The sequence below is a fragment of the Phyllostomus discolor genome, chromosome 9 (genome assembly GCF_004126475.2).
Source record: "Phyllostomus discolor isolate MPI-MPIP mPhyDis1 chromosome 9, mPhyDis1.pri.v3, whole genome shotgun sequence".
In the NCBI taxonomy this organism is placed as follows: Eukaryota; Metazoa; Chordata; class Mammalia; order Chiroptera; family Phyllostomidae; genus Phyllostomus; species Phyllostomus discolor.
The window spans coordinates 87,286,242-87,302,101 of record NC_040911.2 but is presented as its reverse complement, the minus strand read 5'-3'; the positions used below and the strand labels follow the sequence as shown (position 1 = coordinate 87,302,101).

Below are 15,860 nucleotides of genomic sequence, written 5' to 3'. Positions count from 1 at the left end.
CAGGAATGGACCTCAGGTCCGCCTGCCTCCAGAGGTCACTACCACTGCCCTCTCTCAGCATCACCCCCGCTGCCGTCTGATGCAGAAACTCCCTGAGAAATGACTGGGTGCACCGACTGGCTGTTAACGTCTCTGGGGAGTGGGGAGGTCTCAGGGCCTGTTTTTTTTTTTTTTTTTTTAAGGTTTCATTTATTCATTTTTTAGAGAGGGGAAGGGAGGGAGAAAGAGGGAGAGAAACATCGATGTATAACAGATACATCAAGATACATCAACTGGTTGATTCTTGCACTCCCCCCACTGGGGACCTGGCCTGCAACCCAGGCATGTGCCCTGACTGGGAATTGAACTGGTGACCTTGGTTCTCAGCCGCTGCTCAATCCACACCAGCCAGGGCTTGGGGCCGGGCTCTACGATGGGAAGCCTTCACTAAGTCCAGAGCTGGGGTCTGATGCTAGCCCTGCTCCAGAATGGCCACTGGTACCCGTCCTTCAGTTCTGCCTCCGCCTAGGAGACCACACAGGGCCTGGCTGGACACCCTTGGCACCAGGAGCCAGCAAGGCTTAGCACAGACCAGGGTCAGAGACCCCCGTGACTGAACTCGGGGCGGCAGGGGCCCCAGCGTTGGCAGTCACTGCAGCAGTGGCAAGCCCTAGCCCGCTCCCAGGGCTCTGATACTAACATTGGGGGCAGACCCTCATGGACCTGGGGGACACGGTGGCTCCAGGAGACTCATCCTGCAAAGGTCCATCTCAGCCCTGAGGCTGAAACCGGAAGGCCCCCAGAGCACAGTGGGGGAGGGACTGGGGAGAGGACCGTGGGGTCGGCATCAGTCCGGTTTGAATGGAGCCCTGTAAACCAGGGGAGGTCCATGGGGCTCCTGGAGGGCATCTGGCCTGACCTGTCAGTCCTGACTGGCTTCAGTAAGTGGCTGTGATGAGGGGTCGTCCCCAGGCTCCGGCCAGACCCAAGAACCACACGGAGACCAGCACTATCACAACCAACATGTTTATCAACCTGGGGCCTCGACGGACTCTCTGGGGGGGGGCGGGCAGAGAAACGGGAGAACGAGGGGACAGCAAGGGGCAAGGGGACAACTACACCGTCTTCCCTAGATCGATCTTCTTCTGGATGGCTCGTGCCGAGTGGTAGATGAGCGAATCGATGAGTCCGGCCACTGGGGAGAGAGACGAGGGCTGGCACTCGCCCAGCTGGGCCCTTGGCTGGGCCTCCAGAGCCTTCCTGGCCAAGCCAGCATCTGCCCTTGGCCTTGATGAACCCCTTCTCCCCCAACCAGAATCTGGGGGGAACCCAGGCTTTACACTCCCACCACACCCCGACCCCAGACACCTGGAAGCACTCACCTGTGAACATGCCCCCGATGATGGCGCACACGCCCGTGAGGAAGTGTGTGAAGGACCTGACGGGGGGAGGGGGTCAGCAGGCACTCTTACGGCCGCCAGGCCAGGCGCCCCCCCTCTCCCCACCCTCACCTGTGCTTCTCTGTCAGCTTCACCATCATGGGCGAGAGCTCGTACAGCACGAAGACTCCGGGAAGCCCCTGGTCGCCTAGCAGCCCATTGGCGACCTTCTCATGTCTGGTCACAGAGAACTGGTTTGTCCTCAGCACCTGGGACAAGAGGGGAGCCCGGGCCGGGGCCAGGTCTACAACCTGACTCCTGCCCCCCCGCCCCCTGCCCTGGCTCCTGCCCCATGCTTCGCAGCACCCTGAAAGTCGTGGAGGAGAACACGAGCTCTGTGTTGGTAACAACACCATGAGGCCTGGGGACCGCCCCGACGCCCTCTCCCAGCCTAACAACCCGGCTTCCCCTCCGGTCACCAGCTCCTCAGGTTCACCACCCCCAGCTATGTTTGGCGGACCCTCTCAGTGGAGGTCCACGGATGAGAAGCAGCTCTTCAAGGCCGCACCATGAGCCCCGGGCAAGGCTGGGCCTCACTGCCTCTGCAAACTCAGTCCCGTGCGTTCTACCAGTCCACTGAGGTGCTGCTGCACAGGCCACAGCAGAAAGGAGTAGGGGGCCCGGGCAGGGTTAGCCCCAGCCCAGGGCAGACCACGGGGACAGACAGTGGGCACTGGATGTGTAGATGGATGCGTGTGAGCGAGTGAAAAGAGCAAGTGCTTTGACGTCTGACAGCCTGAGGCCCGGGGGGCACAGCACCTACACTCTGAGCCTCGGCTCTTCAGCCGGCTCATCAGCGTGAGAGGCACTTCGCCTCCCAAGTTGAAGGGACCTAAGTGCTTGACATGGAGAGGGTCTCCGGTACCTGAGCCCCCGCTGACTCACCTCCCCATCCAGCTTCATGTACACGGTGGGTACCACCTTCACAAAGTACTGGAACATCATGGAGGCTGCAGGGAGAAGAGGGCAGTGGGCGTGGGTGCCTCGCAGGGCTTTGGGGCGGGGGCTGCCTCCCAGGCTGGTACCTTGAAGCGCAGTGACATTGGTGTGGTCCAGGGGGTTCACAATGCCTGGGTAGTCCTCCCCGAACGACAGGTGCCGGATGTAGTGGGTCATGTTGATCTGCAAGCAACACCAGGGCCCGAGACTCAGAGCACTCGAGGCCCCCAGCAGCCCCCACCCCACCCAACGCTCTGCGGGACAGGTGCAGACAGGGCCCCTGGGTCTGGGAGCGAACATGTGGGGAGGGGGGTGGGCAGGAGCGGGCCTGTCTGGGGGCATCCGAGACAGGCCCCCCTTCTCCCCACCTGGGACCCCTCCTTCACAGAGTCTGCAGGCCCCAGCGTTGGAGGTTCCTGCTGCACCCATGCTTCAGGCAAACACAGACTGGGCGGGGCCCTTTGTGGCAGGTGCTCACTCTCCCTGGGGTCTCAAGCCAGGGAAGCCTAGGCTGGAGGGGCCCCAGCTCCTGCCCTGTTCTGGTCTCTGTCAAACCCGGCCACTAGACGGGTCTTTACAACTCTGCGCATCTGATTAAGTCATGACCCCGGTTAGGGTGGGTGGACAGCCGCCCACTGCCCTCAGGACAAAGACCAGATTCTCTGGCATGGCCTGAGTCCTGCAGCCTGGCATCCACCGGCTTCTCCGGCTCATCCACCCACACTGGCCCCGTGGTTCGTGAGAAGTGCCACAGGCCCTCCTGACCGAGTCCGAGGGAATGCTCCTGTCCAAGCCCATCTCCTGTCTCCAGCCCGCCCGGATCGCAGGTCAAAAGTCACTCCCAGTGACTCGGCCCTCAGTCCGGGTCCCCCGTCAGAACGTGATATACTTTTCTTTGTCTGCTCCCCAGCCCAGGATGCCCCTGAGGAGAAGGGAAGGCGGCAACCATCTCCCGCCCACCCGCCCTCTCTGATTTCCATCTGGTACATACGTTGTCGAGGCCGAAGCTCTGCAGGTCGTGGACTAGGAGAGAAGGGGGAAGGTGTCACCAGGTGGAGCAGGACTGGCCACCTGACTCCCTCCGCGTCCTCACTCAGGCCTCCTCACTCTTCCCTCTGGAGAATGACCTGCCAGGCTCTTCTCTGACCCTTTATCCTGCCCCCTCTTCCCTCAGCCTGGCCTTGCCTGAGGGCAGCCAGGAAGGGCCTTCCTTGGGCCTGGGGAGAGGCCATGCCCTCCCTGGGGTTCTTAAGAACATAGACCCCAGCTCTGCCAACAGGCACAGGGAGCCCGCCATGGGCATTGCTCCAGGCCTTCACCCCCACCTCCAGGCTGTGCCTGCACGTCAGGAAACAAAACCCACCAACTTTGCTCTCTTGTTAACCAGAATGGATGGCTAGTCACTGAATCCCAGGGAGGTGGGACCTGAGAATGCTGTCCAAGCTCCTTCCTCAACCCCCCCTCCCCCTCCCTCAGAGCCCTCGCCAAAGAAAACCCAGTGGCTGTCCTGCACACCCTGCTCCCGAGTGAGCTCATCCTGCCGCCTGACCCTGACCCTTCTGCTGAAAGGAACCCCAGCTCACCCAGTCACCCCGGCGGCCAGGCCAGAGAAGGCCCCAATCCCAGACCCATGCAAACCTCCCCCCATCCTGGGAGGGGAGGCTGCCCCAGATGTGGGGGCTTGGCCTCCCGGGGGGCAGGGCCACTTACTCTCCACAGCATGTACTGCAGCATGGGGGAGAGAAGGGGAGAGAAGGGGAGAGAAGGAAGAGAGAGAAAGAAGGTTCAGAGCTTCACGATCAGAGCTATGGAGAAAGATATGTGGTAGGAGGGAAGACTGGAATCTTTCTTGCCTCAGCAGCAGGGTCTGGACCCAGCTAACAAGCCCCCCCCCAGGTCCAAAGGAGCACTTTCCTGAACAGCAAGAGTGCAAGGAGGGTTGGGGGCAGAAGTATGGTAGCTTGGGAAGAACAAAAGACCTAGAGCCCAAGCAGCCACATTTCTAGCTATGTGACCTTGAGCAAGTCACTTGCTCTCTCTGGGCCTCAGTGATCTCTGCACAGGGCTGTCCTGAGGACCAGGTAGGATGTAAGGTGGACAAGTCCTCAGCAAACTTCACAACCTCCCCTCCCCGCCCACTTTGAATCAACAGGATGCCAGGAACTAGCTCCCTGACCTTCACTTCAGCCAGATTGCCAGCATCTGATATACCACATATTTCACATACTTGTTTGTTATCTGCTTTATCTGCTTCTTTGCTAGAATGTTCTAAGGGCAGAGACTTTGTTCTGTTCACTGCTGTATCCTTAGCACCCCGACTAGCATGTGGCACGCAGTACGAAATATCTAGCACATGAATGAAGGAATGGATGAGCATAGATTTCATTTCTTCATCCCTGTGAGGTGGGCACTAGTAGCTTCGGCCCCGCTTTATGAAAGAACCTGAGAAGGGCTCACTACTGCCCACACGGGCCATGACTCGGGAGCGGAAAGACCTGTGTGCCAACACAGCCTTGGCTTCCCCAATAGCCTCCCGCGCAGGCCGGCTGAGACTGGGCACTGCCTTTCAGACGGGTGCCCTCATAACCCAGGCCCATGGTACAGTTTCGAGTTTGCCCAAATACCCTAGGCGATAAGGACTATCATCGCCATTTGGTAAAGTAGGAAACGGAAGCTCGAGAAAGTTAAGAAGCTTTCTCAAGGTTTCACACAGCCAGAAGGCCTGAAACGGAAACCTGAGCCCAGGAGTCAGGGTCCGCAGCCTGTGCCCCTGGCTGTCGCACGGGACCACCACTCAACGGGAAGGTCTGCTCTGGGCCAAAGAGCATCAGGCGGGTGAAGGGGCCTCAAACTCTTCAGGGCGCCCCCTGGTCTAAGCCCCGCTGGCTGACGGAGGGCCCTCACCGTGCACGTGCGACTGCTGGAAGCTCTTCCCGGGAGCAAAGTGGAAGTTTCCAGCCACCTGTAGGAGACATTTCCTGTCACTAGCCAGCCTTTTCCTCCCCTTCCTTCATGAGGGCCCGGGCAGGCCCTCGATTCCCAGTGGAGTGGGGCCAACCCACAGCCAGCCCGGCCCTGCCCAGCCCCAGTCCCTCCCGCACCTTGTTGACTTCCAGGAAGCCGTACACCTGGCAGCCCTCGTTCTTCTGCTCCTGCATCTTCTGGCTGAAGCCCTCGCGCCGGCACTGCTCGATCGTGTCTGGGTTCTTGAAGGCCCAGCCTCGGCGGCGATATGCCTCCCGCACATCCTCACAGGTGTTACAGCACCTGCAGCAGAGGGGGGCGGGCTGACAGGGTCACAGAGGCGCGGAAGCAGGGCTGGCACCGTGGGAAATCAGGCTGGAGCAGTTCTGCCTGCTGACGGAGCCTCCGTGAGCCTCATCCTTGACCCTCATGCTTGACCACCAAACATTCTCTAAGTGTGCTCCCTCAGTGACCGTGGGACTGTTAAAAACACCTACTCCTATTCTGTTTGGGGTGGTGAAAAGTTCTGAAACAGGCAGCGGGGATGACTGTACAACGAATGCTATGAGTGCATGATCAAAATGGTGAAGTTTATGTCACATGTATTTCACCACAATACATATTTTTAAAAATACATATTCACAGGACCCACCCCGACCTGCTGAATGAGCCTCTCAGGGGTCAGGGGTCAGGGGTCAGGGCTGGGAAACATAATAGCAGTTGCTCTGTATCCAGGGTTTAATAATCTGAACGAGGCCTTCCACCTCAGGGCTGTATACAGAGGATACAAATACTTAATCTGGATATGACTCCTACAAGAAAAGTGCTACAATCATCCCTGTCATGAGAGAGGCCATGTGGCGTGGCCCAAGGACACGTGGGTGGAACCAGGCAGCTGGACTCCAGAAAGCACCTCTGAGCCAGAGCAAGGGCCATTGCAGCCTCTTCTCCAGGTCTGCGGCCCCTGGCAGGGCCTGGGGACGGAGCTTCAGTCCCTCACACTCAGTGACTGAGGCACACGCCCCACCTGCTCTAAACTCTTGGTCCGACCACCACACCTGCCTCCAGCTGAGGATTGCTGACATACGGCGCCTGACGGGAGCCCTGCTCCCCTGCCCTCCCCCGCCGCCAGGGTCTGGCTCACTTGATGTCTTCCGTCTCGGCACCGTAGCAGCTCTCACAGCGATCAGGGTCCAGGGTGTTAGGGTCAAACACCTTCATCTCCGCTTTCCCGAGCTCTACAGAGAGGGCAGGGGGCGCGTCAGCTGGGGGCAGGCACAGTGACATCTGTACTCCCAAGCCCTGCATGGGCCCTCCGCAGTGTGACTTGGGAATAATAAAACTTATAATAATGGTCAAGTTTTACATAGTGCTATACCATGTGTCAGGCACTAAGCACTCCAACACATGTGTTATTTCTTTCAACAATAATAACAGTAAGAAAACACTAATGGTCAATACTAAATGTCAGTACAGGTCACTGTACTTCACATGCATCATCACATTTCATCCTCACAGTGACTCTGAGAAGGTGAGGTTACTGTCCCCATCATACCTGAGAAGACGCTGAGGCTAAGACACGAGAAATGACTTTGCACAATGCAACACAGTACGTGGCAGGCTTCAGCTCTACTTCCAAAGTGTGTGCCTCGAACCGCTTTCCATGGGGCTTCCAGACTCTGTGCCGGCTCCCTGTCCCTAACTACGTCACCGTAATTGAATTCAACATTCAATACCGTGATCGCCTGTCCTCCAACGGTCTTCTTCTTTTGTCATCTCACCCCAGCCATCCATTTCCACGCTCATACCTAGACCCTGTCATTAGCAATTACAGCCAACTGTTCAAAATTCAATGTCAGGTATCCCGATCTGCCAGCACTGACCCTTACGCTCCGAGCTCACTACCTCTGCTCTGCGGAGCACACCAATTCTTCAGCACCACTAACACGATCGCCCCTTCATGCCCTCACTTCCCTACTTACACTCCAAGGTCCAAATGGGGAAAGGACGGTCTTTTTTTTTTTTTTTTTAAAGATTTTATTAATTTATTTTTAGGAGGGAAGGGAGGGAGATAGAGATAGAGAGAGAGAGAGAGAGAGACATCAATGTGTGGTTGCTGGGGGTTATGGCCTGCAACCCAGGAATGTACCCTGGCTGGGAATCGAACCTGGGACACTTTGGTTCCCAGCCCGTGCTCAATCCACTGAGCTACGCCAGCCAGGGCTAGGACGGTCTCTTTAACAAACAGTGCTGGAAGGACGGATATTCACGTGCAGATAATGAACTTGGACCCCTATCTTACATCACTCATAAAAATGAACCCAGAATGGACTGATGACTTAAATGTAAGGCTTGCTATCATGAAATTTCTAGAAGAGAACATAGGGAAAAAGCTCCTTGACATTGGTCTTGGCAATAATTTTTTGGATTTGACACCAAAAGCAGAGTCGACAAAAGGAAAAACAAACAAGTGGGCCTGCATCAAAACCAAAAGCTTCAGCACAGAGAGACAAGCAACTAACAAAATGAAAAGGTGGCCTACAGCATGGGAGCAAATATTTGCAAATGTGATCTCTAATAAGAGGTTAACGTCTGAATATAAGGAACTCACATAACTCAACAGCATAAAGCCCCAAATGATCCAGTTAAAAATGGGTGCAGGACTTGAATAGGCATTTTCAAAAGGAGACATACATGTCATTAAGAGGTACCTGAAAAGGTGGTTAACATCATCAATCATCAGGGAAATGCGAATCAAAACCATGAGGTATGACCTCATGCCTGTTAGAATGACTATTAAGAACAATAACAACAAAAACCCAAAAGAGAAAAAACAACACAAAAAAAATAAGAGATAAGTATTGGCGAGGATGTGGGGAAAAGGGAACCCTTGTGCACTGTTGGTGGGAATGTAAATTGGTACAGCCACTATGGAAAGCAGTATAGACATTTCTTAAAAAAATGTAAAATAGAATTGCCATATGTTCCAGCAATCCCACTTCTGGAGATATATACATAAAAAACATGTATATGTATATGTGTAAACACACACACACACACAAAATGAAATCAGTAAAATCAGTATGTAAAAGACTTATCTGCTGTCCCACGTTCACTGCAGTATTATCAGAATATTCAAGACATGGAAACAAGCTAGGTGTCCATCAATGAATGAAAGGACAAAGAAGATGTGCTGTGATATACATGGAATGTAGTCAGCCACTAAAAAGAAGAAAATCCTGTCATTTCCAACAACATGGCTAAAACCTTGAGGACATTATGCTAAGTACAATAGAAATAGACAGAGAGAGACAGACAGACAGAGAAATACTGTATGATCTCACTTATAGGTGGATTCCAAAAATGCCAAACTCATAGGAACAGAGAGCAGACTGGTGGCTGCCAGGGGCTGGGGGGTGGTGGTGGGGGGTGGGCAGAGGTTGGTCAAAGGGCACAGACTTCCAGTTACAAAATGAATGAGTTCTGGAAATCTGCTGGTGACTATAGTTAACAATACTGCGTTGTATACGTTCACTGAACGTTGCTAAGAGAGTAGATCTTAAATACTCTCATCACACACACACAAAAATGATAACTATGTGAGGTGATAGTGTGTCAACTAACCTTATTGTGCTAATCATCTTGCAGTATACACATACATCGAATCACACCTTAAACTTGCACAGTGTTGTATTTCAACTATATCTGAACAAAGCTGGAAAATAAATCCCATGGTCCATTGTTGTAATTATTCTCTTGCACATAACCACAACTCATGAGTTCCTCTCTCCCCTCACTGTGCAAGCCTAGCAAAACCCAAACCCTAGTCAAATCCAGCTGTCTGCAACCACTTCTTGTCTGTGCCTCCCTCACAGCTGACTGGCAGTGCTGTCCTATTTCATTTCACTCAGGAGTTCACACTCCCATTCTCCTATTCTCTGAGATGGTTAATTTATGTTTTCCTTTCTCCTTACACTTCCAAAGTCCCTTCCCCTTTCTTCACTCTTAGCTAATCCACCTTGCTGTCAATTTCCACTATGAAAAGCAACAGAACCTCCCTTCATTTTACCACCAAACTCGCCCCCATTTCCACATTCTCTCCAAGCCCTCACCCCACTTCTCTGTTCTCTCTTACAGCAAAACTCCTGAAAGGGTCACCTATACTTGATGTCCCTACTTCCCTTTCTGCTCTCCGATTAGATTTTCATCCCCAACAGTATCAGGACTATTCCTTTCAAAGTCTCTAGTGTTACCAAGGGCAACGGTCAATTCCCACTCCTCATTTTACTGGACCATCAGTAGCTTTCGACCGTTGCTCACTCCCTCTCCTTGAAACTCTTCCTCTTCTTGGCTGTTGGTACATCTCTTGCCTCTCTCCTACCTTAATGGCCAATCCTTCTCAATCTTCCTTCCTGGGTCCTCATTTCCTGACTTCTAAATATTGGAGGGGCCTGGGTTCCCAACCCTAGACCTCTCCTCTACCTGCATCCACTCCCTAGGTTTTGTCATTCAGTCCAATGGCTTCAAACACCATCTATATACTGATAACTCCTAAACTTATTTCTTTAGCCTTTACCCCAAAGTCTAGACTAGTATATCTAATTGCCTCCTTCACATCAGTAGGGTCTACAAGGGACATCCCAAATTTAACATGCCTCAAACCTGAAATTTCTCCCCAAATCCCCATTCTCCCATGAAGCACCATTCTCCAAGATGATGCCAATCTCCTGGAAGTTGCATCCTTATGTATTCCCCTTCCACAATGAATAGGGCTGACCTGTGTAACCCCTAGTACATTGCAGAAATGATGGTGTGCAACTTTGGAGGCTAGGTCATAAAAGAAATTATGGTTTTCAACTCTCTCCTAGGTCACTTGAACAGGGGGAAGCCAGCTGTGAGGACACTTGGTGGCCCTACTGAGGGGCCACGTGGTGAAGGCACGGAGGCACCCCGGCCACAGCCAGATGTGTGATAAAATGAGCTTTTAGATGCAGCTCCTCCAGCCCCAGTCAGGCCTTCAAATGACCAGAGGCCCAGCCAACTGCTCCACTCCAATCTCCTAAGACCCTACACCAGAACCAGTGGCTTACTTTGTCGTTCTAAGTCACTAACTTTTGGGGTAATTTGTTACACAGTAGTGGATACATAATATTCCCTTGCCTCTCCCACACAACACAAAAAAATCTCCCCCTCTCTGGTCATTAACTCAATTCATTCATTTGCCCAGGCCGAAAGCTTTGCAATCAAAGCCTTGACTGCTCTCTTGTACCTCACATCCAATCCTACAGCAAATCCTAGTGGTTCTACTGGTGTTCAACATGTATCTATTGAATGAATGAAGGATAAAGCTCACCAACAGAGCAATCCCTGTGGTATGAAAAATCATGGCTTTGAGGAGGGTTTTGTATGGTGGAAAACAGTCAATGAAGACATTGGGAGGCTGCCTAGAGAGAAGCGGAGAAACTATAAGTGAACGACCACTCTGTACTAGGCATTAAACACATATTACTTCATTTGATCCTATACTTCCAGGTGGTGGGAACCACTGTTTACCACCACTTTATAGCTGGGGTCATAGAATGAAAGATACAAAACTACATCTGAACTCAGGTAATCTAACTTAAGAATATCAACTCTTAACCTTAAGCCACCCTGCATTCTGAAAGGAAAGAGCATTAAGGGCTGAATTCAGCTAACAGGATGGGAAAGCAAACACTCAAAGAAGCTTGGGTCCATCTATGGGAAGTCTGCCAAGGCAACAGGATCCATGCTCAAACTTTTGTTACTCAGACCATGATATGCAAGTACTGGGGACATCTGAGAATGATAGCCAGGTAAGAGTATTCTTCTCAATATACAGAGGCTAGGAGCCTGGATTTCAGGCCACTATGATGAACAGCTGAGAGACCGTAGGCAAGCCATTTGACTTCTCTGGGTCTTAGTTGCTTCATTGGTCACTAGGCCAGCCATAGCCCACTTGCCAAACATAGGGCTTGGGCACATCCGGCTCTGGGATCTGAGATCAGGCCCCCTCCCCCAGTTACCATGACGCTCTGCCTCTGAGCTCACGGGGATGCCATCCTTATCCAGCCGTTGCTTGAACAAGTTGTGTTCCACATCCAGCTGCTGTTCGCCAGCCACATCCATGGCATCAATGCTCAGATCTGGAAGCAGGAAGCCAGGGTAAGGTACTGAGAACCTGCCTGCAAGGGAATCTGGGTTTTGGAGAGTAGGGGATGCTGGGCCTGTCTTGGGGCAACAGTGGGTTAGGGGAAGGGGGATGCCCTGGGCTCCAGTCCAGAACCTCAGGCTATAAGTGTAAATCTGGAAGCCCACCTGAGAACCCTGGGACCTGCAACTCCCACCCTAAGGGAGGTACTCACAGGCACAAGGCATACGCGGAAAAAATACATCGATGTTGATCTTCAGTTTATCTCCCCGTGACTTGTCCACGTAGAGTTCAGGATGCACCTGGGGCAGCACTACCTCAGTAAGATTTGGCCCCCTGCCCCACACCCATTCCCATTCCTAAAGATGCTATTCCCATAATGTCAAGGCGGGCAAATGTACTAGGCCCCGCCCCTTACCTCTGTGGTTAAGTAATACTGCAGCTCGGACAGGAACAACAGCAGCATGAGAAGGCCACTGATAATAGTCACTGTGGAGCAGGGAGCGAGGGTCAGAATGGCCTTTGCTCATCGCTCCCTGCCCCAGGCAGGCCGGACAAAGTGCAGGACACCCCTCTCCCCGAGACCCCTGCCCCGCCACTGCATACCCGTGGCGCCCCCACAGGTCTTGACCCGGAAATCCTCCAGAGTCTTAGGGTAGGCATCGAACTGCTTCAGCTTCCCCAGCGCCTCCATGGGGACCAGCCGGAAAGCGGATGCCAGCCGGCCCGCCCCTGCAGCCTCCAGCTTCCGGCCCGGAGCTTGAGCCCCGCCCCACTCTCCGCACGCAGGCGCAGCGAGGCGCACGTTCGGCCCCACCCTTCACCCGAGTTCCCTCTCAGGCTGTCGGTCCCTTAGGTGCTACAGGCGACCTTGTCTGGACGGCGTCTGCTGGCAAGTGCTCCCTCACGCAGGGTGGTCCTCTGTGGACCCAGGGTGCCCGGAGGAGGCCTCTGCGGGGTACAGACAGCAATAGCACTCGCTTGTCAAGCTTGTGCTGGGAACATCGCCAAGAGTTTCACATCAGACTTGGAACAACTTGGAACCTACTAGGACAGTGGTTTTCAAAGTGTCCCCAACCAGCAGCTTCACTATTATCTGGAAACTGATTAGAAATGAAAATTACCGGGCCCCAACACAGACCTGCTGAATCAGAACCTGTAGGTGCGGCTCCCAGGTTTCAGTTTGAGAATCACCGCTGTAGCAAGTAGGTGCGGCGTCCATTTTCTGGAGGAGAAACTGGCCTGGAGAAGCTGGTAACTTGCGCTGCATCCCAGCCCATTAATGGCAGGGCCTGATTCCAACTGGTTTCTTCTGGACCTCAAAAGACTTTGGGAGCCAGGACTTTGGGGCTGATTTTTCTCAACGACACCAGTCTCCTGAGCGTGGCTTGTGGTGGTGCATGGCCCAAATCTTTTCAGTGATGTAAGACCAGGACTTGGGTGAGAGGATCTGTAGGAGAAAGTGACTGAGGTGCTCGGTTAGAGAAGGCTTCCAGGAAGAGGAGGAGGGACACTGGAGCTGGGTGGCTTGTGGCAGTCTGGGGAGAGGCTGACCAAAGCCGGAGTCCCCCTTCTGCCCTCAGGCTTGCGTTTGCTAGGGAAGGGGAAAGGACTAACTCACATTAATGGAAAACTGACAATATGCTAAGTGCTGTGACGGGTTCATTCTACCATCAGAACAACCCTGGGGAAGCCAAGCGGTGAACTGACTTTGCCCAAGGTTGTAGGGTTAGTTAATGGAGCCAAGCTAGGATTCAAGGCCTGTTTTTTTCTGTTTCCAGAGCCTGGGTCTTTTCCACGCATAAGCTGCCATCACCAAGTGCAAGAGGCATTTGTTCTCTAACGGATTCCCAGGGGTAACCTTAGCAGAAATTGTCCTCTCTGACCTGTGTCATCCTGGGCCCATCCGTGTTTCACTTGGAAGCCCTCCCTCCCCAGTGTGACTCCAGACTAAATGACTGACTCCTTCACTCCTTTAATACATATTTGTACCGTGGTGAATAGGGCCATGTCAGGGGTCTCAGGGCACAATTAACAGAGTTTCTTAGGGACTTCAGTAATCTAGGCTTCATGGAAGGAACCCCCAGTGAATGACATTTAAAATAAGACTTGAAGAAAGGGACGGAACTAGGGAGGTGAAGTGCTGAGGTTACGAGTGGGAGGGAGAGCTGTGTTCCTGGAAGCGGAACTGCAAATGCAAAGGCCCTGGGGCAAGATGGAACTTGGAAAGTTCTAGGAGCAGGAAAAAGCCGAAATGGCTGGGAAATGTGTAAGATGAGTGAGGGTTTCAGATTTCATTCTGAGTGCAATGGGATGCCATTTTAAGGGTCCAAGCAGGAAATTAGTTTAAGATCATGCCAGTTCCTGGGTGAAGAATGGATGAGGGAAAGGATAAAACAGAAGCCGAGATACCAGCTAGGAAGCTGTTGCAGGCTGTGGAAGGAAAACATTCTAAGTCCTTCTTTAGAAAGGACAAATATAATTTGAATATGAGCTTCCATTTTTTTTTTAAACTGAAGCTGTCCTACTTTGGGCACATCATGGGATGGCAGGGGTTTTTTTTTTTTAAGTTTTTATTTATTTATTTTTAGAGAGGGAAGGGAAGGAGAAAGAGAGAGAGAGAGAGAGAGAGAGAGAGAGAGAGAGAGAGACATCAATGTGCAGTTGTTGAGGGCTGTGGCCTACAACCTAGGCATGTGCCTTGACTGGGAATCGAACCTGTGATGCCTGGTTCACAGCCCGCACTCAATCCACTGAGGTATGCCAGCCAGGGCTGAACTTCCATCTTTTTTTTTTTTTTTAAGATTTTATTTATTTATTTTTATGGAGGGAAGGGAGGGAGAGAGAGAGAGAGAAACATCAATGTGCGGTTGCTGGGGGTTATGGCAGGGTACCCAGGAATGTACCCTGGCTGGGAATCGAACCTGGGACACTTTGGTTCCCAGCCCGTGCTCAATCCACTGAGCTACGCCAGCCAGGTAAACTTCCATCTTAATAAAGGAATCAGTTTTTCTCTGTAAAATACTTGCTGGCTGAATATGTTAAGGGAAGGCAGTGGATCTCCCCCGGACCAGCAGCATTGGTACCACCTGGAAACATTCCCTCCCCCTTCCCCTTCCACCCCGCAGGGGCTAGAGAAGAGGGAAATGGGGAATGGCTGCTTAGTGGGTGTGGGGGTTCCTTCCGGGGCGATGACTGTGTTCTGGAACTGCACGGTGGCGATGGCTGCACGACACTGTGAATGTCTTGCTGCTGAATTGCACACTTTAAAATGGTTAAAACTGTAATGTTTTTGAGTGTTTTACAACAGTAAAAAAAAAAGAGGTTGTATCAGTTGACAAAACAGCACTAAAGCTCACTATGTATCTTTTTCTAGCTGATTTAAAAAATCTTTTTATTTTGAAGTAACTATAGGCCATAAAACATTGCAAAAATAGTAAAGGGAGGTCCCATGTACCCATCACCCAGTTTCTCTTACCACATAGCACCTATAGTAATTTGGCAATTTGATTTCAAACCAGGCAATTGACATGGGTACAATATAATACCTGGACTACAGACCTTACTCAGAGTTTCTGGTGAATTGTTTTAAAAGCTATAAAATACCCAGTGCATATTGCCACTAGTTAAGATGAACTGTTTGACTATTCTCATCCCGTGGAAGAAAACATTTTGATTTAAAAACACAATAAAATGGTTTCTGACCTTTCCCCCCTTGAATTAAAGGGGTGCGAGTGGAGATGAAGAGAGGAAAGCAGTTTGGAGATAGAAGCAAATGGATTTGGAAATCATGAGAGAGGGAGAAATCAAGGACAGCACACGGGCTTCTGGCTTCAGCAACTGGGCAAATGGCGGGACCACTTAAGGACAGAGAAGTCTTGGGAAGGCGTTGGTTTAAAGGGGGAAATCCAGAGCTCAGTCTCAGGCTTGTTCGCTGTGCGGGGTCTCTGAGACGTCTCAGTGGACGTCCAATGAGCTGCAGGACACAGAGCCGGTCTCAGAACTGGAGAGGGGTCATCACACATAAATTGGATTTACGTTCTCTCTTGACTCTGTCCGTGAATCCCATAAATGTTTAGATGGTTCTAAGTCTTAGATAATTCGAAGTCTTAGGGTTGCAACAGTAAAGAAGACACAAAGTTGGACCCTTTCTTTGTGTAGGCCACCTGTGTGTGACGGACAGGAGAGTGTGGTGGCTTTGCCCAGGCAGGCTGAGGGAGGGAGGTCACAATGCAGAGTCTGTGATGAGGTGTGTGCTATAACTGGGTGGCAGATGGACCCCACTGAGAGCCAAGCTTTCCTCCTGCGGGGAGGATACAGGACACAGCATATATTATCTTTCTGTTCTTGCACCTTCCCTCCCAGGCCCA

General features: G+C 52.2%; 1 protein-coding gene across 2 annotated transcripts; it reads right to left on the bottom strand.

Annotated features, from left to right (window-relative positions):
* Positions 1-986: 986 nt before the first annotated feature.
* ERGIC3 (ERGIC and golgi 3) lies at positions 987-12,254 on the bottom strand. 2 transcript variants are annotated; one of them, XM_028524801.2, is made up of 14 exons: positions 12,097-12,254; positions 11,909-11,979; positions 11,705-11,792; positions 11,366-11,485; positions 6,466-6,559; positions 5,459-5,624; positions 5,262-5,319; positions 4,068-4,082; positions 3,349-3,380; positions 2,444-2,540; positions 2,304-2,368; positions 1,491-1,627; positions 1,362-1,417; positions 987-1,174 (listed from the first exon to the last, which is right to left on the bottom strand). In XM_028524801.2, the coding sequence occupies exons 1-14, from the start codon at positions 12,182-12,184 to the stop codon at positions 1,095-1,097; spliced, it is 1,167 nt and encodes a 388-aa protein (XP_028380602.1). In that variant the 5' UTR covers positions 12,185-12,254; the 3' UTR covers positions 987-1,094. The 2 variants fall into 2 exon arrangements, with proteins under 2 accessions (XP_028380602.1, XP_028380603.1); XM_028524802.2 differs by lacking the exon at positions 4,068-4,082.
* Between the last annotated feature and the right edge of the window lie 3,606 nt (positions 12,255-15,860).